The 22,296-nt window shown below is 42.7% G+C and overlaps 2 protein-coding genes across 5 annotated transcripts; both read left to right on the forward strand.

The window, feature by feature from the left end:
- Positions 1–3,737: 3,737 nt before the first annotated feature.
- Positions 3,738–9,779, forward strand: armc6 (armadillo repeat containing 6). Its single transcript, XM_086204944.1, has 8 exons — positions 3,738–3,859; positions 4,044–4,203; positions 5,857–5,942; positions 6,032–6,602; positions 6,688–6,833; positions 6,919–7,050; positions 7,131–7,268; positions 7,365–9,779. The coding sequence occupies exons 2-8, from the start codon at positions 4,083–4,085 to the stop codon at positions 7,575–7,577; spliced, it is 1,407 nt and encodes a 468-aa protein (XP_086061070.1). The 5' UTR covers positions 3,738–3,859; positions 4,044–4,082; the 3' UTR covers positions 7,578–9,779.
- Positions 9,780–10,035: 256 nt separating this feature from the next.
- slc25a42 (solute carrier family 25 member 42) lies at positions 10,036–21,202 on the forward strand. 4 transcript variants are annotated; one of them, XM_086203495.1, is made up of 8 exons: positions 10,036–10,425; positions 13,206–13,375; positions 15,226–15,337; positions 15,519–15,544; positions 15,736–15,902; positions 15,996–16,112; positions 16,213–16,364; positions 17,049–21,202. In XM_086203495.1, exons 2-8 carry the CDS (start codon positions 13,286–13,288, stop codon positions 17,372–17,374), a joined length of 990 nt encoding a protein of 329 aa, XP_086059621.1. In that variant the 5' UTR covers positions 10,036–10,425; positions 13,206–13,285; the 3' UTR covers positions 17,375–21,202. The 4 variants fall into 4 exon arrangements, with proteins under 4 accessions (XP_086059621.1, XP_086059620.1, XP_086059622.1 ...); XM_086203494.1 differs by having other exon boundaries at positions 10,036–10,420; XM_086203496.1 differs by having other exon boundaries at positions 10,046–10,176.
- The last annotated feature ends 1,094 nt before the right edge of the window (positions 21,203–22,296 follow it).

The following is a 22,296-nucleotide window of genomic DNA, read 5'->3' on the forward strand; positions in this document are numbered from 1 at the left end:
AACCACAAAAGCACAAATAAAAGATTCCCTCCTGTGTGTGACAACCAAATGCAAACTAGATTTTAAATCAGAAATCCTCTGAAACAATAAACACTATGAGTGCAGAAACAAATGCCCTAGAAAATGTGCTGTTCCTTCTTTGAAATAACTCATCTGGTAACAGGGCAACATTGAATTTGTAATGACATGCATGTTAAATAAATAAAGCTTTTTAAACAGACGTATACCACCATCATCAGGGTGAATTGGTAGAATGTGGGTTTTCGGAACACCACATCACACATTCAACAGAAAAATGTAGCAGAAATCTAACTTTTATTTCTGGTTTCTTGACTTAAGGCAACATGCTCATGACAGGTAAACTCCAGGGGGTGAAACAGTGAAAAATGGGAAAGGAAGTAAGGAGTTTCAGTGTCAGAGGTGGTTCAAATTCATTTTTGGCGCATCACATCGCCACGTGTGTAAGGCACGTTACTCATAGCTTGAAAATGATGATAAATATGATCATATATTGAGCCAATTGTTGCTATAATGGTATGAAACTAGAGTTTCAGAATCTTCACGTTTGTTCTCTGTTTAAATACAGCAGTCTACCGCTGTCACTGATAATCAAGAATACCAACATAACATTGCATCCCGCTAAGATGGTGTCTAACATACATCGAAATGTGCTGGGAATCAGCAGAGTACTGCACTATTGTAGCGTGGACAGTAACCCTGAGGGAGTTACCATTCTGATTGTTAACATGTCTGAACACCATTAAACTGATGTTGAAACTGTCAGTTTAAGCCCCCAAAAATCCTGTATAATGTTGGTTTAGAGACATACAGATGTACATAAGATGTCTATGAGCCCACAGTTGATCCACTCCGATGATATGATTCTGCAGCCAATTTGCTGCATCCTTTTCCCCAGAGCCCCACCCACTACTAATTAAGTTGTGGTTTTATGGCCGAGTGCTGTTATTGGTGAACAAACATGTGCATCATTTATATGGCTGTTGAACAAAGAGCTTCCTTTTGTTTGATTCCAGAGTTGCATTACCGTAACAACATGCAACAGCTGTGTACACTGTAAAAATGAACAGATCCTCAGACAAATGGCCATGTTTTCATGAACTGGGTCCAGAGAATTAGGATCCCCATATGATGTTTACCATTTGTAAAGACTTGGATCTCACATGTAGAACAACTGTACCATGAAAATTTGATCCCAGTGGAGATATCTTTAAAAAGTCCTTTTAAATATACTGTTGACATTCATCTTAACATTCACAGTGACCCGTGTGTATGAGTACAATATGTTCTCTTGCACACCAGAAATACCACGTTCAAAATGGCAAATGGCAGTGAATACATTTATTGGTTGCGTCCTTCAGGATCAAACCTCTCCATGTTTTGTTTTGTTTTTCAGCACACGAGCTGTCCTCTTGCGCCCTCATGTGGCCAAGATTTAAACTTCCGAACTTGTCGCTGTAGCATAAAATTCTGTGAGAGATTCACACTGGATAAGAAAGGGCAGACTGTGACTTAAGCCTACATTTGGGATCCTGCTGATCCATTAAACTCCTCTTAACTATGTGGTGTACATGGGCGTCTCAGCTCAGCTTGAAGGTGCAATATTTTAAAGAATGAATTTTACTTTGGAGAACAAGAAGATTTGATTTTTTTAACTCAACTTTATTTGAGACATAAAACTGCACAGTTCTCAAACTTAAAAGCACTATTACAAACAACACATTTAAAACACTTTATTTTTCTACAATTTTTCAATAATTTCGTTTTTTAAAAATTGAGTAAAGTGTAAAATGTTGTTGTCTTTAATAGAGCACAAAATATCATGATGACACCAGGTATCGATAAAAGTTTGCAGGTCACCAGACATTTTATAAAAAACAAACTCAGTCTGCACCTCACGTTGCAGCGCCACACTGAGGCCGTGTCCTGACCTGACCGCTTCTCAACTCTGTTTCTCCTGGACACGTATCTGGCCAGCTTTGCTGTGCCAGAAACAAAGTTGAGGAGCTGCCATTTATTTTTATTTTTTTTTCCATTCCGTAGGACCATAATTGAATGTTTTTTCAGAGAACTGCACATTAAATAAGTTAAAAACCTGAGTTAAAAGAGTGAGGAAACCCGAAATTCTCTCACACTCGATAAAAACATGAAAAAGTGTTTCAGGGTGACCACAGAACGGGCAGGCACAGCACAGCAGGGTTAAAAACAGAGACAACAGCGTTGCAGGCAATGGCACCGTGTAGTATCCTCCACTGGAGATCTGCAGTCTGTTTTTTGATGGGGGGGGGGGGGGGGGGCGGATGTGGAGAATTTTCCAGCATGGAGCTGCTCCATCTCCACCGAGCCTGTCACTCCATGCACACAGTGCCCTCTTTTCCAGTTCTCTCCTGCAGATCACCTTCACACAATTACAATACAGGATCTTTTTGTTCTCTGTGTGGAGGGTTGTTGCTCTGGCCTTCTCCAGCAGCGGGCCGGAGACTCCTCCAAGCTGGGGGGTCAGGTGGAGATCAGGGAAAGGATCTCTTTGGTTGGGTTCTGTCCCTTTGCCATACTTTGCCATGGGAAGTCTTTCTGTTTCTGTTTCCTGGTGGATCGGACCCCCAGGAGCATCCCCAACACCTCTGCATTTTTCAGTGCGGGCCCAGCTGCATCCACCACTTGTTTTTATTGTAGAGTTCTGGAGCGGAGCAGCGCTGTCGTCAAGCCCAGCATGGCCTCAGGGGAGATGTCTAATCTGGCACTATAGATAACAGGTTGATTAGAGCTCTTACCTGAACTGCTCTTAAGAAGGGCCCATGACAAAAAAACACTTTTATAAAAAAAAAAAAAAGTGGTATCCCATTTAAATTTATAAATTTAAAATCAATTAAAAACAGAGCAGCATCCAGTCCTGGGCTACTCACACGTTTGAACATGCAGCTGGCCAGGTCTCCCCACATCAGATCTGCCGGACCTGTTAAAAACCTTTGGAACAAACTGTACTCTGAAGGTGGCAGTTCTACTGGCTAAGTGGATGAGGCCCTGTCCCCCCCTCCTCTCTCTCCAAAGATAAAACCCCCTTTGGGATCCAGTGTTTATTATTCCAGAAGAAATCCACTAGTAATGTTTGGATTTTATTTCGCAGTCCTGGTGGTGGCTCCAGACATGCTAGTTTTGGTGCCACAGCGTCGAAGCTACAATATTGTTGACCACCAGGACACAACCTCTATATGACATCTGAGGGCGCAACCATTTCCATTTTTTTTTTAATTTTGCCTTCAATCTTTGCTGGAATGTCTTCCCGTTTTTTTTTTTTAACAATGTTTTTGTCTCCCAAGAAGAAGAAGAAGAAGAAGAAGAAGAAGAAGAAGAAGAAGAAGAAGAAGAAGAAGAAGAAGAAGAAGAAGAAGAAGAAGATGATCAATAGTGGCTTTTCAACTTTGTTAGTTCATTATCCTAAAGACAACAGAGCAGAGAACATCGAGGCTTTTGTTTTGAAAACTAGACATCAAACCGCCTGAGAATTGAATTGGGAGCCTTGGCCTTTAAAGTATTAAATATTTAATTTTTTTCATCTTGAATAATGATCCTACATACAGTATTACAAAAACGTCCAATAATTGCTATTTTGATCTCGTATTCTCTGAAGGTAGAACTTCATTACAACCCAAGTTTCAGCCGAGTGGTTATATGCGAGGGACCTCACTGCGCAGTTTGCTATTCACTTTCAGGGACCCGCACGATTCTCACACGGAGCCTCTGTCTCAGAACAACCTGAACAACCACGACATGACAAGTGCGTAAGTCAGGAGCGGGGACCGGTTCATTGATAGCAGACTGACTCTGGGCGGTGTGGACTGTAAGTGGCTTTGCTTTAATATCAATAATTCTTCAGGCAACATTACGCAACAGCGGCTGTTCTGCGTGTTAGCCTCGTAAATTTAAACCAGAACGCCAACAGCTAGCTATTGTTAGCTAGCCTGAATGAATCGAAGCTAATGATGTGAATGGTGCTTGAACGCCCTCATCTCTCCCCGTGACAGGGAGGACGTTAATTTGGTTTAAAGATAAAATAAAATAAAATGGCGAGGCGGAGGATCACCCAGGAGACGTTTGACGCGGTGGTGAGGGAGAACATCGAGGAGTTTGAGATGGACCCTGACGAGGCTTTGAGGGAAGCTGTGCAGCAGTTTGAGTCTCAAGGTAACGAAGATGGAGGAGGCTGTAGGTCTGCGGGAGCAACGCCTCGGGTTGGTTGTTGTTGATGAACACTGACGTTTTAAAACTTATTTCTCAAATCAGACTCTGTATGAATAATATTGACGAAATCTGATATATCGTGTAACCTCGATATTGATATTGTCAGAGCGGTTATTTGTGTGACAGACTATTGAATTATTTCTATTTTTGGTAAATTACCATCAGTAATGTGTATATATAAAGGTTAAGTGGGTAAAGGCAAATGTGAGAACAGTCTGGTAAGTTAGGAAAATACTTGTTTACTGTACTCTAATGCAACCTTTAATCCAGGAAAGGAGAACAACACTCAAGCTGTATCATGATACACTAACATCCAAAACCTAAGGTGATTATGATATGATGATAATAATAACACTACTGCTACGACTAATAATAATAATTTCATTGATAGAGTGCATTTCAAACTGAGAGTGCCTCTCAGTATGCTTTAAATGACAAATGGAATGTATAAAAATGACAATAAAACATACAAAAGATCAGTAAGAACACAAATGTAGGATGAGAACATTAAAAACATAATAACAGTCCAGGGTAATTACAACAACACAAAACAAACATTTATGATGAAGAGACCAGGAACATGCTCCTGGGAGTAACCCAAACTGGACTTCAGATGTATTTTAAAAATATCCACAGACTCAGATAATCTGGGGTTGAGGGAATCTTGCTCTGTAGTTTGTGTGTGTAGGATATAAAGGTGGCCTCTCCATGTTTTGAAGTTGTTGCCTGTGGAATGGACAGTAGGACCTAATCCCAGCACTATGATATATTCATCAGTTTCAGCGTTTACAGAGATGGAATTGTTGGTCGGACTGACAAAAAAGTTTCTTTAATCAAAGTTTATAAATTATGCTTAAACCGACCAAGGCATATATGCATCAGTTATAATCTATAATATATAACGGTGATATTGTCACTGGCTTTGTAAGAGCCTTTGATTGCGTATTTTACGATACCTGATATTTGGTATCTGATGACGATTCAAAAACGATTAAATATTTATACAGACAGACAAAACTCTCAAAACTTATCTCACCAACACTTCTATCAATGAAAAACACTCCCATGAACTTCAGGCATACCAACTCAACATTATTGCTTCAGAAGAACGTTGAATTATTAAGTAGGTCTCCACCATCTCCATCATCTCTTCTTAAATCGGAAGCTTCTGTCTTACATAATGGAGTAAAATCACTCCCAAACCTCGACCACATCATAGCACAGCCCTCAAAATATGCTGCTCTTCTCTGGGGTGGAAAAACACACCTAGACTTCAGTTCATTTCCTGGAGACCATTTATAGATCCTCTAAATATGGAAGCATACTCATATTTAGGAGGTAATTTGAGTCCGAGCCTTCCACCTTCCAACTGCCTGTTGGTATTTGTAGTTCTTTAAGCTACTGATTTGGAACGCCATATCTGTATGTCCCTAAATATGGAGACTTTAATATGGCCTGTGTGTCTGTGGTTTAACACACACACACACACACACACACACACACACACACACACACACACACACACACACCTAAAAAGTGAGGACTCTGAATGCTGTGAGTTGTTTTCACCAACCATCATCTCTTTCGTGGATGCAGGTGTGGACCTCACTTGTATAGTAAAAGCTGTACCAGTTGTGTCATCTGATGACAAACAAGAAGAGCAAACACATGAAGTCTTACAGGTGTGTCTTGTCTTCTTTTGCCATCTACAAATCTGTGCGTTGTCATTTGCCGGTCATCAAATCTGACTTCATGTGTTCTCTCCATGCAGGCCTTGGATTCCCTCCGGATCGGCCAGGACTCTGCTGGTGTTTTGGAGGTGAAAGCGGATATAAAATGCTTCACTGAGCAATGTTTACGTGGGTTTGCTGAAAGATATCTGGCTGCCCAGAAAGACGCCTATCCCATCATCCTCTCCTATTGTAAAAAGAGCAAGGAGGAGCAGGAGGCTGTGTCTGCCTCTCTGTCGGCCCTGGCTGCTCTCACAGACGGACAGCCTGACCTGTTAGATGCAGAGGGCCAGCGGTTCCTTTTGGACATCCTTCAGAAGTACCAGACAGATGTTGCAGTGACACGCGCTGCTGTCTGTGTGGTGCGTCACTGCTGTTTGAAACACGAGCAGAACAGGCAGGATTTGGTGAAAGGCGGCATCCTGTTGCTACTGACAGGTGCCATTAAACGACACAGCGGTCGTGCTGAGCTGGTCAGGGAGGCTTGTGCAGCTCTCAGGGTCATGACCTTTGACGATGACGTCAGAGTTACGTTTGGGCACGCCCATGAACACGCCAAGAGCATTGTTCTAGAGCACAGCGGATTGAAGGTCTTAATTGAGGCCGCAAAAGGTCAGTCGATAACTAGGTTTTTATTAAAGCGTCATCCATTTTGTTATTCATTTTTCATCTAATGAATGGGGCTTCTCCTCCACAGATCACACCGCTGATACCTCGGTTCTGAGTGAGCTATGTGCTACTTTGTCCCGTCTGGCTGTGAGAAATGAGTTCTGTCAAGACATCTGTGATCTGGGAGGCTTGAAACTCATGATGACGCTGCTCGCAGACAGTTATGAGTCACCGGTACTAGGACCTCACAGGACTGTGGAATAAAGCAAGTGATCAAATCCCATGCATGTTCTCATGGAGCTGGTTTTTCCCCTCGCAGGAGTTGGTTCGGCAGGTCCTGAGTGCAGTACGAGCCGTCGCAGGAAACGATGATGTGAAAGATGCTGTTGTTAATGCGGGCGGAGTCCAGCTCATAGTCATCGCCATGAACAGACACATGAGCAACTCTGCTGTGAGTTTAACTTAATACCCACATGCCTCATGACTCAATGAGACTGCAGAATAACCATGTGTGTGTTCATCCTGCTGTAGGTGTGTGAGCAGGGCTGTGCATGCCTCTCTGTCCTCGCTTTACGCAAACCCAATAACTGCAAAGTCATTATGGAGGATGGCGGTACTTTGGCTGCTGTGCAGGCGATGAAGGTGCATCCTGATGCGGCTAATGTGCAGGTAATGACATCATTATTAATTAATGTTCTTACTTGTAACATCGAACCCCTTGGCATCTGTCAACGTTCTCTATCTGTTAACTGTCCTTACATACAGAAACAGGCGTGTATGCTGTTGAGGAATCTGGTTTCACGTATGCAAAACTTCAGCCAACCAATTTTGGAGATGGGAGCGGAGGCCCTGATAACGCGGGCGCTACGGACCCATCAAGACTGTGGGGATGCTGGGAAAGCAGCCCTCCGAGATCTGGGATGCCAGGTGGAGCTTCGTGAGCTGTGGACTGGCAAACACGGAAGCCTCACCAACTGAGGGTGACAGTGACTTTTAACATCCAAGGATGTAGTGTTAGCACCCACAAATTAAAAATAAAAAAGAGGGAAGGAGCCTTAGTTTCAGCAGTTTCTCATAGCCTTGAAGGAACCACCAACTTTATTGGAAATATGCTCATTTACTATCTTTTCCAGAGAGAAGAGGACAGACACCCTCCTCTCCTCTGAATGTGCTGCAGTGAGCTGAGACGCACAGAGACCAGCTGACTGCTAGTTAGCTTAGCACAATCAATGCTAGTTGGTGGGAGGTGTTAGCATACCTACTCCATGAAGTGAACAAAATGGTTAATGCTTGCATCAGTAGCACCAGGACTTACTATTACCTTAATTATGAAATAAAAATTAGAAATTGAGAGTAATTGGACTTTTAAAATTACATAGCTAGAACTACTTTCCTGAGTGGGCACAGTGATTTGATGAAGAGCCTCGAAACGTAAGTCATAAAAGGTTTGTTGATGACTAGAAGAGAGTCTGCTGCTACGTATCATGGCTGAGTGTGTAAGAGAGGATGAGGAGTTGTAGTTCTGGACAAACCAAGACCCTGAACCTGATCTATTTGATGAAGTGTGCTAATACTTCCCACCCACTACAATTCAATGTGCTAAGCTAACGAGTGGTCACTTGATCTTGATAGGTCTCAGCTCCCTAAAGCACACACAGGACAGAGGGGAGGATCTGTCTTTTTGTTGGACAAATAAAATACTCCCCAAAACTTGTTGTGTTCTTCTAAAGCAGAACATGCCAAAGGAGCGTGCCAGCATTCTTTCCCTGATGGATGCTGACGAGGCCGAAACGCTCGCCAAAACAAGTTGGTGAAACTCAGCCACTCTCTTGTCCTGTTTCAAGTTATTGAGTGTTACTCATTCATCCTTGAATGTGTTTATTCTATTTTTTTTTAGGGGGGGGGGGTTAGAACCACGATCCTTAATACAGTTCTCTAAGACATGGATGATGGAGAGAAATGGCAAGGGTGCGTCTGACTGTCTTTTTATTGCTTGCCTTGCCTAACAGTTATTCCACATCATTACCATATTGAATTGACGATGACAGTCATTAAAATCATTTAGTTCTCCATTGATCAAGGGACTGGTCAATGGACTGTTAATTTAAGCTCTACTTTTGTGTACTGTGGACTACCATGCAACCAGTCCCACACACCTGAGCCACTTTTCAGGTCGAATCAGCTTCTTTTGAATGTTTAAGTCTGAAAAGGTCATCATCCATCCATCCATTTTCTACCACTTATCCTGTCAAAGGTCGGGGGGGGGGGGGGCTGGAGCCTATCCCAGCAGCAGTGGGTCACCAGTCCATCACAGGGCCACAGCCACACCTATGGTCAATTAAGAGTGTCAATCAGCCTCGTCCCCTCTTGATGTCTTTGGGCTGGAGTACCAGAGAGAACCCACACAGGAACAGGGAGAACATGGAGACTCCACACAGAAAGATCCTGTGCTGGAGCCAGGACTTGAACCTGGAACCTTCTTGCTGTGAGGTGACTGCTGACCACTGCGCCACCTCTGAAAAGGTCACTTTTGTCCAATTTCTTCATTTTTTTTTTTTTTTTTTACTTATTTTGTAAAATTACTTGATCTGTTATTCTGATGAAATGCTTAATGTGTGTGTATGGTGCCATGGGTAAATGTACATGTTTGCACATTGTTCAACTGCATTATTTAGTCTAGACTCCTTCCCCCAATCCCATGCTGGTAGAGGTGGATTGAAACTCGCATTAATTGCCTTACTTTTATATACACAAAGAAATGTAAGTCCTGATTTTAGAAATAGTTCTTTGACAAAAACAGGCTGACTTCAATCTGTACTTACTAGTTTTAGCCACTGCATCAATCTGTCTTACAGCTTTCATCAGTGGATGGAGGTCAGCTGGCATGCAGAAGGACTCATGAAACTGAGATAACCTGCATTTATGATTACATTCATAACATTACATAACATTTCTCACTCATTTTGTTTTGAAAGTGTTTTTTATTGACCTTCCAAAATTGTAGTTTGGTGAAACCTTATCAATTCAAGGTCCACAGCAGTGTTCTCTGGAACTTTCAACCCTTTCACATGAACCTCATGAAGACCTGTGTAATATGAGACGTATAAGTGTATTGCGTTTTTCTGTTTATATTTAAGACATAGTCTTAACCTTCCATCTCTGAAATAAAGATTGCACTCTGATCACAAAATAGTCTGAATGGTTGTCACTGTTATGCTACGAGTGCGAGAGCGTCTATTTGCCGAGACAGAGTCTAAATGTAGTCCGGACATTAGCTTACAGTGTAACTGTATGGATGCAGAATCGTCCATGGAAACTGTTGCAAACGCCGGAATAGTTGCCCAGCGAGTCGCCTCCTCACGCCCCTCGAACTGACCTATCCAAACATGCTTCACCTCATTCAGACTCCACTTCCCATAATTCCACCGTACTCGTCCTTGTCAAATCTCACTGTGACCAAGCTAACAGTCTCGCACGCTGACAGGAGGAGTAAATACACCAGCATGGACGATGTCAGACACTCATGGTCACTTTTGTGATGATTATTTTAGAAGTGCGTGGAAGACGGATTCCTCAGGTGCACCGCAGACTGAAGTTTGCGCTTAACATTCCCGCAACGCTGTTGACGTAACTAACGCTAGCGTAAACACTGATGTAGCCTTAAGCTAACAGCTAGCCAACGTTATCTAACCTGCTGCGGTTAAGCTAACTTAAATGTTGAAAAGAGCTTCAGAAGAACATATTTAGGACCTGGGAAGGGCTTCTGGTGAAGTATATCGAAGTATCGGGAGTCTTGGTGAGGGTGCCAAGCCTCTCAGCAGGTAAGGTGCGATCCTGGAGAGTGTGTCACGTTATTGGACAAGTTCAGGCGAGACTGGAAGGTGCAGGGGGAGAAGCAAGCGCCGTGGTTATTTGGTGAATGCAATAAAACAGTATAGGATTGAAGTCAAAATGTCATGGAGATCATGAACTGTCAACATAAGTGATTGATTTAATAAGAGGACAAAGGAAAATCATGGGATTCACTGCTGTTATTTAACCGATTTTACAAATGTATTCTAAAAGCAAGGTTGAAAGACTGAGGACGTATCCTTCGGCTCAGCAAAATGGATAATCCTTCTGCACCTTTTGCTAATTATTATTTTCAGACAGGGAAAAGAGCCTAGGTAATGGCTGCTCTAAAAAGACTGTTTCAAGAGGGTTGCGTTTCTTGTTCTAACAGTAATCAGGGATAAACTGTCTTCACGCCCTGCCTTTTTCCTGTCAGTTATTATCTTGCAGTGCACGATAAACATTCACACTCTTCTAAGTTAAATAATTTGAAAATAAGGTTTTTAATCTTAACAGAACGCAATTGTTTTAAGTAACAAGGTTTTATGTTTATACTCTTTGATTGGTTGTCCTCATTAATAATTAGGGCCTGAGCCTGAAGGTACTTTATACTATTATCACAATTCTGTTTCCATTTGGTGATACATGCTGGATGAAATTTATCTTTTACATTTTATGGTCACTGGTGCTTTTGGGATGTTTTTATTTTATTGCACCTTACTTGATGGCTTTAACTGACAGGAGAGGACATACACATTGGATCATAAACCACAAGGACACCAGAAACTCTGTGTGTGTGTGTGTGTGTGTGTGTGTGTGTGTGTGTGTGTGTGTGTGTGTGTGTATCACTATCCATCTACAGACTCTGCTGTCCTCTGTATTGTATGCAGCATGAATTAGAAATGGGACAGCACTCCTCTCATGTATGGCACAGAAATGCGATATTGGACTACAGATGATTAGTGGGTAAATCTGGGCTCTGCATCAAAGTAATAGAGATGCAGAACAGACAGAGCTATCAGTCAGGAACAAGGAACTGTAAAATGATATGCATGGGGGAGGAGGACGGAGGGCTGGGCGACTAATGTGAGAGGACAGTGAGTGAGGCCTGTTGTGCTGATGCCAATATTAGATGCCCGTGACTACCCTGCTCTGCTGTAGACCCTCTGTTTACTCTCTGGTGTCCTGGCTTTCTCTCATGATCAGGGTTCTCCTCATTGTTGCTGAATACCTGGTGGTTTTAATAGAATTTTAATTTAGACAGGAGTCAGATCAAAACGCAACATGAAAATTCTTCCACGAATTCTTCAACCTCATTAAAACAATCCCAGGTTTTATGACTAACAAATGTTAGTCAGTTCACAAATTGAACTGTCTGGTACAAGATGTCTCCCACCGCTCTACATCGTCCATTGTTACCATTCATGCACTGGAGCCTTTCAACTTTCACGTCCTCCTTGTCTTTGCTCTATATTAGACCAGGATTGGCTTCTAGAATTTGTGACAAATCGCAGAATTTGTAGAGAGGCCTCTTAAACTCTGATTTCAAATAACAACAGAGAAAAACGTGAAATCAGTTTTTTTTTTAAAAATCAACTGCGGCAACAAGAATAAAAAAACATTTCTGTCATTTGTATTGTAAAGACAGAGAGAGTAAGAGAGGTGTTGTGACCTCTCAAATTCCCCTAAGATTGAACCTTGAGCTGGTTGTTCTTTCTTCTCTCCAGCAGTGAACAACATGTGAAGACCGCAGGACTGATTGCAGTACACTTCCATCACAACTTGCGCCAAATTCATCAATAATTTCTCTATGAAATACGCCTAAATCAAACATAATTTTGACAGAGTATACAAAACGCGTACACTCGTTGGCGCGCCATCATAAAGACAGTCACAGAGGCGACCTCAGGCTAGGTAATCTATACCTGGAATGATCATGAAGTTGGTTTGATAAATGATTGTCTGTGAAAGTTGTTTTATAAATGATCAGTGGATTTGGGGGGGGGGGGGGGGGTTGAAAGTAGCATCAACATGTGATTGTCCAGTCAAATAGACTACAAACCTTTTTTTGTTGTTAATTAGTTAACCCCGGATAATGATCTTTTTTTTGTATTCCCGTCGTGTTCTTCTTAACTTTGTGGTAGCGTGGCCCGAGTGTCCTTCTGACCGTACGAAGATGTGCTAAAACGGTGTAATCTGGAGAGTCTGATTTGAGCGAGGAGTGCCACTGCTGCTGTTGGCCTGTTTTACCTTTCACCTACAAGACCCTCAGTCTGTTTTTCACAAGATTTGTTTGTGTGTAACCTGCCTGACTTTGCTCGGTGTCTTTATGTGTCCTTCAAAGGTGTGGTCGTCTGGTGATTCAGCAGTCAACTATTTATCATTTAATTCCAGAACTGGGTGCCGTTAAACCACTTAAGGGTGGATGGAGGGTGCTGTTAGGTCGATTTCTATTTTCTAACAGTACGTTTTCACATATGCTGGTATGCTGTAGCTGAGAAGGTGACAACAGCTCATGACTGCCAAGCAATACAATACCCTGGTGGAAGAGTTTGGGTCAGATAGCTTTCTGACAGCCGCTCTGTGTCATCACGCGCTCACATGGTGCTATTGACATATAAAGAACTACTATGTGCATATGTACTTAAGTAAATATGCGGAGTTTGAATTTATCATCACGTGAGGTAGTAATTTTGAAGTTGTCAACACTGCTACATCTCCGTTCCCAGCTGACCCGCCGTCTTTTTCTGTCTGACCTCTCCCTCTCCTCTATAGCTCACAGAGACTGGTGTTGCTGCCCCCTAGTGGTTGAATTCATGTATGAGCTCCGTGACAGCTGTGAGTAGTCCTCAGGGATGGGAAGTGGAGTCCAGGAACAAAGAGCATCATTCCCACAGGGAGAAGTGCTGCCCCGGGCGTCCAGTCAGTCGGAGGGCAACTATGAGGTGACATCTCCTTCAGACAGCATCTATCTTTGATAACAGATATAAGCTATACTTCTCTCAACCAGAGACAAATGCAATAGAATCTTTACTCAGGCCAGTGTTGAAAAATTAGCAGCACTGAGCCCAAACAGTCTCTATTTCAGTTTCAGTGAACCAGATATTTTAACTGAATGTCACATAGAAGAAAACAGGTCAATGCCAAGCCAACTCCACCCTGGAAAGTGCAGAGGAATACAGGCAAACACAAGTGCAGAAGTGACCATAGGTCAGTAAAACACAGTCGTGAATATTTATTTAGGTTTCTCATTCATTTCAGTGCAGTATGAGTTTCTCCATTTTGTTGTACTTGGGTGGAGACGTGTATTCTTAAGTGTATTTTTTCTTCTAAGTACTCACAAACAGGTTTCTTGAGCTTACAAACATGCTTTTTTTTTCATCCTGCATCACTTGTTTGTGATTCCAGAACGCAGGCAGAACCAGCCACGTATATTCAGCTTGATGCTAATTGTGCCTTACAACAAATAACTGCAAAATTGGCCGTTTACAAACTCACAAGTGCATCATCTGGTATAATCCACATCCCTTTTACCCATCTGTATGCTCAGTAATCCACAAACACTTTGATGTGAGGAACATAAAACCAACTACAATGCTCGTAGTTTAGCTAATATGCAGGTTTTTACAGGATATGTTTGCTAGTCTCAGGGCTAAACCTTCCGCCATTTCTGGTTCCTGGTGTGTGGAACTTACTAGTTAATCCCCTACCTAAACATAGTGCTTCCCAGCTAACAGATTACAGTCTCATAGCATGTGAGACCAGGCAGGTTTGGGATCATGTACAAATCTCTCGTCACGCGAAGTCCAGCTACTGTATACGGAAAGCTACCCCCATTACAAAAAGTAGAACAAGTGCAAGCATTTCATACCAGAAGTGTGACACAGGAAAGGTTAGTTTGTTTTTAGCTCAAATCAAAGTGTGTGTGTGTCACTGAGTATTATTATACCAGACGGTGTGCTTGCGAATTTGTAAACTGACAATTTTGGACAGTTAAGTCGTCAGCCGCTATTAGTTTCCAGCTAAATATACGTGGCTGGCTCTTTCTGAACTCTGGAGTTGATAGAAGAGAAAGAAAAACATCTTTGTGAGAACAAGACATCTATTTATGACTACTCGAAAGGCAAAAAAAAAACCTTCTTTTTTTGTTGCATGAAATATCACTTTTAATTAAAAAAAAAAAACCCAAACTGAGCTTCAACAATGACCCAAAAACCACAAACCAAACTATGTGTTTGCTGAACTGTTACACCCCGAATGATAATCAATGTTCTTTAAAGAAAGATATCCCTTTTAACCAATGTGTGTCTGAAAAGTTCAGAAATGACCGCATGACTAAGGCCGGTGGAATTTGCCTTCAGTGCAGCAGGAGGCAGCTCAAGTCAGTGTCAGAACAACAAACACAGACAGCAGCATCACATGGCTGAAACAACAGACAAAAAACACAACGCAGCACAAAACACATCCTCCAACAATATTTAAAAGATTCTTCACTTAATCTGTCAGAGGAATTGACTGTTGGAACACTGTTAAAAGCTGGCAAAGAGCGGTTGTGTTATCTGAGCTGAACTCGAAACTTTCGCAATCTTTTCTTTGGATATCAAAAGACGTCTGCTGGCCGCGGTCAGGTTTAGTCAGGAGCTTCACCAGATTGAATATCAGCCTTGTGCAACTGCAGCTTAATGATCGACAGCAACCCAAACACAGTTTTGTTCACGTGAGGATACAAAATTCTCCTGGGTGGTGACCCGTCGATGGCGGTGACCCTAAATGCAACTCTTCCCTTGCTGTGCAGGGCCTGAAGCAGACTCAGTCTGTAATCAACTCGCTCTTCTCGGGGGCTTTAGCTGGAGCTGTAGCTAAGACAGCTGTCGCCCCATTGGACAGGACTAAAATCATCTTCCAAGGCAAGTTGGATGCTGTGCTGTTTTTAGATCACCGGGATTAACTAACCCACATAGATGCCATTGGTTTAGTGCCACAGCATGTTAAGTTGTGTTTTCACTGCCACGATTAAAGCACATTAGAAAAGCTATCATTTGAATCGACCAGCACGCATCATTTTAATTGTGCGTTTGTACTTTTCAGTGTCTTCAGCAAGATTCTCTGCCAAGGTAGGTTTGATATGATCATCGAATATTTCAGGCAGGTCTTCTGGTTCTTTCAATGTAGGAAGTTATTCCAAATGCAGAGTAATGCAGTTAACATGAGACGGGTTTAGCCTGATCTCCTGAGTGTGTATCACTGAAGGCAAAACAAGAACGCTCATGCATTGAAGTGTTTATGTACACACTCTTCATGGCAGGAGGCCTACAGGTTAATCTACCGCACCTACCTGAAGGATGGCTTCCTCAGTCTGTGGAGGGGGAACTCAGCCACCATGGTGCGCGTCATCCCGTACGCTGCCATCCAGTTCTGTGCTCATGAGCAGTACAAAATGCTGCTGGGAGGTTACTATGGCTTCCAGGGGAAGTGAGTGTCAGGTGGAATCAGCACAGTGCATTGAAGATTTCATCCCATTAAGTATTAAAAGGGCTTATGTATATTTGTTTTCCTCTGTTTTAGGTCCCTACCTCCATTTCCAAGGCTGCTGGCGGGGTCTATGGCTGGCACCACGGCAGCCATGCTGACCTATCCTCTGGACATGGTGCGGGCGAGGATGGCTGTCACGCCAAAGCAAATGTAAGCCTCGAAAACATTATGACTGCTACCCTGCGTGTAAGGACATAGTGGTGCTACACGGGAAAAATCAGTTCATAATTCCATGTTTTTGTTTCTTCAGGTACAGCAACATCCTGCATGTGTTTGTGAGGATTTCTCGAGAGGAGGGACTGAAGACCTTGTATCGAGGTTTTACCCCCACGATACTGGGTGTGGTCCCCTATGCTGGGCTCAGCTTCTTCACCTATGAGACGCTGAAGAAACTACATGCAGGTACTGTACCAACGTGACCAAATCTTGTGTATTCACACGTGCTGCCTGCCTATAACAGCTGAGCTTCATGAGACATTCATCTCAAAATTCATGTTAACGTTGGGAGTGACTCAGACGAGAGCCTGTCATCTCTCAGCCTGATGTTTGCCTTCTTTATTCTTTCCAAACCTCACCCAGTATTTGGATGTCAACAATATTTTGATAGACGAGGATCTTGTTATGCTCCAAATTTACAACAGGATACGGCCATAGAAGCTGTTGCGGGATTATTTGAACTCGCGTCTTCAGTGCAGTGGCCAGAGAAAAGGCTGGAATGCAAACTGGGGCTGTTTCTGTAAACATCAGTGCCCCCTAGTGAGTACTGTGAGTCCCTGCGATGGAAAACCACTTCACATGTATTTGCAGCTCCTGTCTTTGTGTCCTCACGTCCGATGTTCATGTTGTGTATTTACACACTGGCTGGCCACTTAATAGACTAAAAACATCGAAGAGGTAAGGTTCTGATTGAAAGTGTCGGAGAGGTGTTAGTTTACTAGCTGAAGTGGTTAGAGTTGTTGAACTGGGCTGCATTTTACCACCTGCTATGACCTCAATGATAAACATTCACTGGCATAATGACCTTTGCAGGCAGTGCAAGTACTTGTTTTCTTGTATTTATACCTTCCATCATCTTCTCCACCGTAGAGAGAAGTGGTCGCCCGCAGCCCTACTCTTATGAACGCCTGGCCTTCGGAGCCTGCGCCGGCCTCATCGGTCAGTCGGCGTCCTACCCTCTGGATGTGGTGCGACGGCGCATGCAGACTGCAGGTGTCACAGGTCACACATACGGCACCATCCTGGGCACCATGAAAGAGATCGTGTCCGAGGAGGGGGTCATCCGCGGACTCTACAAAGGTCTCAGTATGAACTGGGTCAAAGGGCCAGTGGCAGTGGGGATCAGCTTCACCACTTTCGATCTGACTCAGATTCTCCTGAGGAAACTGCACCAGATGGGCGTCACAGCTCGATAATGGCGAGAGAAGCTTGAGGAAAAATTTCCTCAGGCCCCTGTGGGGAGAGCGTGAGGAATATATGTATCGCTGGATGGAACACACACTCTCAGGATGTGTGGGTAATATGAATGTATTCTCACGTTTTATCTGTGTGGGGAAGTCCAGTCCCTGGAGGTACGTTGGACAGTGCTGAGTAAACGCAGTCATGTGCTTCTAAGTGCAATACAGTCCGTGATTTTTCTGTGGATGCATTAATGACGCTCCTGACCCGTGAGAGTGTTTGTCAATCAGAGTGCTGGGAGGGTCACACACTTGCTTCCCAACTGCCTTGCAATGCAATGCAGGACGCTGTTCATACACCATTGACTCGTGAAACATTTGGTTTGATGAGTAGCGCCCCCTGCAGATGTGTTTCATCTTGCGCCAGCGTGTTTTTGAGGAATTATACCAAAGGTTAGAAGCTGCGCTAGCTGCAGATTGTTATGTGGTGTTAGCATATTTTAGCACAAAGGTTCACAGAACAGCTTTAGCAGCACGGATGAAACCGCGTCGTTCCTGCCATCACTTAGTTTTTTCCGGTTTGAGTTGTGTGACTCAGGTGGAGCTTCTCCACACCGACTGAACCAAGACATATTTGTAGTTTAGTTCCCGCAGTGATGTCACACGCATGAACCTGTTTTAAGTTGAGTGCCAACTGGTATGAAACATAAAGAGTGCCCAATTGATTCGACCTCAGTTTTCACTGTAATCATATCACCGATGCTATTTTACTTTGCAAACTGTGATACTTAGATTTACTGGCTGAATTATTACCTCGGTGAATGAGGTTACATTTAAGCCTGCGTTTGTTTGTTTGTATATTTATGTTTGTCAGCTGGTTTATGCAAAAACTCGCCGGTTGATGATCATAATGGAGGTGCGACGCACTGGCGTAGGGAAGAGCGTGTTCAGTTTAGGGAGAGATTTGTTAATCACAGCGAGAAATAATGATTTTGATTTAGTTTTTAATGCAGTTTGAGATGATTAGCAATGCTGATTGATGAAATTGATGCCGCCAGCTGTTTTAAAAAGGGGATTCCAGTTTGATGTGGCTAGTTAAACAGTTCACAGGAACACTAGAACAGAATTATCTAACATCACCTTCAACCTTTACGCCAGCACGTGTCTCAGCTGCCGATGCTTGAGTGAATATTGCACCGGTCTGCCAGCCTCCTGACCCCTAACGCGCATCTGCGACTGCAGAATCTGCCGTCAGAGAGGCGACTTTTCATCCCTGGCGTGTTAAGAGGAATGAGATTAAACTCAAAAGGTCAACAACGTAACTTTTGGTCGTGGGGGGATTTTCCCTTTAACTCATATCAAAGAGCAGCGGCAGTTTCTGTCCGAGCTGGACGGACTTGATAGTTGGTTAGTTGGGATGTGGGTTGATGTTGGTTGATGATATTAAACTTGTCAGGTCACTATTTCATATGTGAGGGATGCATGATTTAAAAATTATTATTTTTTTTGCTGTTATCCGACATGCTGATATTTTACAACCAATGTAGCCGATTTTTGCCTCTGTTATCTGAATTAAACAAGTTTATACGATATTAACATTTTGGTCGGACTGAAAAACGCACATAAACAAGTTGCATTTGAAAGAGGAACATTTGAACTAATTTCCAAAGCATTTGGGGAAAGCCTCGAGTTTATGGTTGCTTCATTGTAAACAACAGCAAAAATGAAGGAACTTAACTTTGCTCTGTGGGTTGATGCGGACATCGACGATTGGACCGATTATGGTATATTTCTAGAATGATGGATGTCTGCTGACCCCGAGGTGACAGTATCCTGCATCCCTGTGTGAAATACGTGACCGGTATGTTTCACTGACATTGCCAGAGTGTAAATACGACTGTTGAACAGTATGGCGTGATGCTCACATGAAGTAATGAGGCAAAACTGGGCTGTTTAGTGTGCGTACTTTTATTTGTGTGAATTAACGAACGTTACGGCGGCATTACTTCATGTTTAATAGATATCTGTCTGGTATATGGCTGTGGTGTCAGGCATCGGCCCTGAACAGCCCGTATCAGTTGGGCTCTAGTTTTAATTAATTGACTAACTTGACTTGAAGTACACAAAGCCCTGGTGAGGAGGTCATCAGAGTTCTCATCTCTAGGCATTAATCCGTTATTTGTTTTTAATAATGTCTTTTGTTTCCTCAGTATTGTAATTTACCTCAGCACATAACCCGACGTTTCAAATGTGGGCGGTTGTGTTGCGCGGAGCAGCGTTCGGGGTCCGAACACAGTTTCACCAGGATCGAAGCCGACGGCTGCACGTCTGGTTTTTCACGTCGAACACAAGAGGGAGGATTGAGCTGATGGAGCAGGAGGGCAGGAGAAGCTTCAGTGTCAATAAAGCTAGAAATGAGAGTTCAAAAATAGAAGCTCTAGTGCTGCACACGTTATATTGTTATTTATTCATCTAAAATGACCCATAACTGAGTGATTGTTGCCTCTGTGCTCTGACTTTTCCTGTAATTCTATCATGTATCATTTCATAAAGTCTTTTATCTTTGCCTCATTCACAGTTGGATTATCAAAATTAGATTTTTTTTGGGATGATTTTTGGTTTGGTTTGATGTGCAATCATTTTAAAATTTTTCTTTCTTTTTTCTTTCTTTTTTTTAATTTTTTTACTGCTTGGTGATTTTTGGAATTTGACCCCAGAAGCAGTACTCCAACAATTCTTTATTAATTTGTTAATTTGAGGGAAGAGACGCGTGTCTCCCCCCCCCCCCTCCTCCTCCTACACGCGTGATGTGTTCTCCCAACACAAGAGCGATGTCATCCTACCATCACCAAGTCATTTCCCTCATTTGTCTTCAACCGCGGTCCAACTAAGCCGGATGAACCGGCCGCATCACATCCAGCGTAGCAGCGTTCCAACACCTGTGATGCTCCCTGATTGACAGGGGGCTGACATGCAGATGGTGACATCATCTCCTGTCACTTTACGGTCCTTCTGCCTCCTGCTGGCTGAAGTTAGACCCGAATGTCTCATCATTACTGACCCTTCAAGTGCCTAGCGAGGGATGGTAATCTGTTACTGAGACCAAGCTACTTTTATTAACCTTTTTTGAAGGTTGCTTCCATTTTTCTAGCCTTTCTTCGGTGTTGAAGTAACGGATATTTAACGGGGCGTCAGATTGTTTTAAGGTGCTTCAATGTCTGCGGTTTGTTAGAATTCTGTGACTGAATGTTTCCCTTCAGGTCCAGTTTTTGTATGTGAATTTTGTAACCTTATCAGCTGCCTTGCAGGGTATTGCCGTGTGGAGCGAGACGATAGGAAACCCTTTCTAACCTAATAATTTGAGAGATACAGCGTCTTCACATTCAACAGGCCTTAAATTGCTACATGTATGTGGATTGAATTGGAATAACATAAGGAGCATTATAGTGTTATTATCTAATTTTATAGCACATTATGAAATACAGTATGACAAGTGTATAGCATATTTTAGATTGATAATCTTAAAATGCCAATTTTATTTTTCCTTTTTGGATTAACAAGGAATTAAATGTTTTAAACTGCCAGTAATTTAGAGGAGAGGGAACTTCTTGTTCTGCAGGGTCACCAGACATAGACGTGCAGACACACAACGCCACTGTTTTCGCGTGTTGCAACAGGTTTGTCCTGTATGTTTTTGTTGGTTCTGTAACGACTGTCCTGTAAATCCATAGTGATTTTGTGCCAACTGAATGTAAACGTTCCTGCTAGAACTGCACCCTTGGTCCAGTCTACAGTGATGGTGGTGTAACCGTATCAACGTTGTGAAATGTTGAATAAAAGTGGATGTTGACTAAAACGTCATGTTTACTACTTCTGCCCCTGAATGTTTGATACTGGATTTAACGTTAGAAGAGTGGAACTGAGAGTGACTGTGTTGTTAGAAATGATGGGGACAGAAGATTCGAAACAAAAACTCTGTTGTGTCTTTATAACGGTACACATAGTTAATAAGTTAAACAACCGATTTTACCAACAACAACAAAAAAAAACAGGAAATTGAAGAATATCTGATTATGAAAAGGATCTAAGATGGTTTAATTTTGATATGTTAAACGAATATGCAGTGTCAATTTTTTTTCCATATTAAGAAAAAAAATCTAAAAATTACCCAGCAATCTAGCCTCTCAAAAATTAATCTAGCATCTAGCCTTGTTTTATTGTGGGTTTTTGTTCGTTTGTGGGGTTTTTTTTTAACACGGTATGCGTGTCATGAAGACTGAAAACGTGCTGTAATGACTTCAAAAGCCCACTAGAGGAAGCACCGTCCCCGCAAATGAAAGAATCCCCTCAGCTGTAGTTCTACAAATGGCCGGTAGGTGTCAGTGCAGCCCGGCGCTGGGAGCGCATGGAAGGTGAGCTGGGTCAGATGGTGCAGCTTCCCCGCCCGAGGCCGTGATCGAAGACACGTTGAACTTGACCGTGAACGCCTCACAGCAGCACATGAGCCCCGAGGGATGCGTTCGCTACCAGCAAAATAAAAACTGATTCTGTTAAAGAAAATTATAATATTTAAAGCAGAGAGTGTCTAATATCACAGTCAGACGTGGATCCCAGAAACCAAATCAGTATTTATTTAAAGAGAATTTAATTACCAGTGTCCCTGGTCAGAAGCTCCTTTCTGAATGAGGTGAAATATCTTAAACCGGTTTTGCTGTTTGTGCCAAGATTTCTGTGAACGTTGGATAAAGAAGGCGTAAAGGGCACTGTTAGAAAGGAGCGATGGGGGAAATAGAGGACTAATTAGAGAAGGAAGGAGGGAGGAATGGAGGGAGAGAGCCAGAAGATGTGGTTGCTATAGATACAGGGCAAAATGCCAAGTGGAGGCAGAGCCAATTTGCATTTATTCAGATGATGGCTTCTCTCTATCTCTATCTCTCTCT

The sequence above is a fragment of the Aulostomus chinensis genome, chromosome 5, assembly GCF_037954235.1.
Source record: "Aulostomus chinensis isolate RoL2024-O1b breed Wild chromosome 5, RoL_Achi_v1.0, whole genome shotgun sequence".
In the NCBI taxonomy this organism is placed as follows: domain Eukaryota; kingdom Metazoa; phylum Chordata; class Actinopteri; order Syngnathiformes; family Aulostomidae; genus Aulostomus; species Aulostomus chinensis.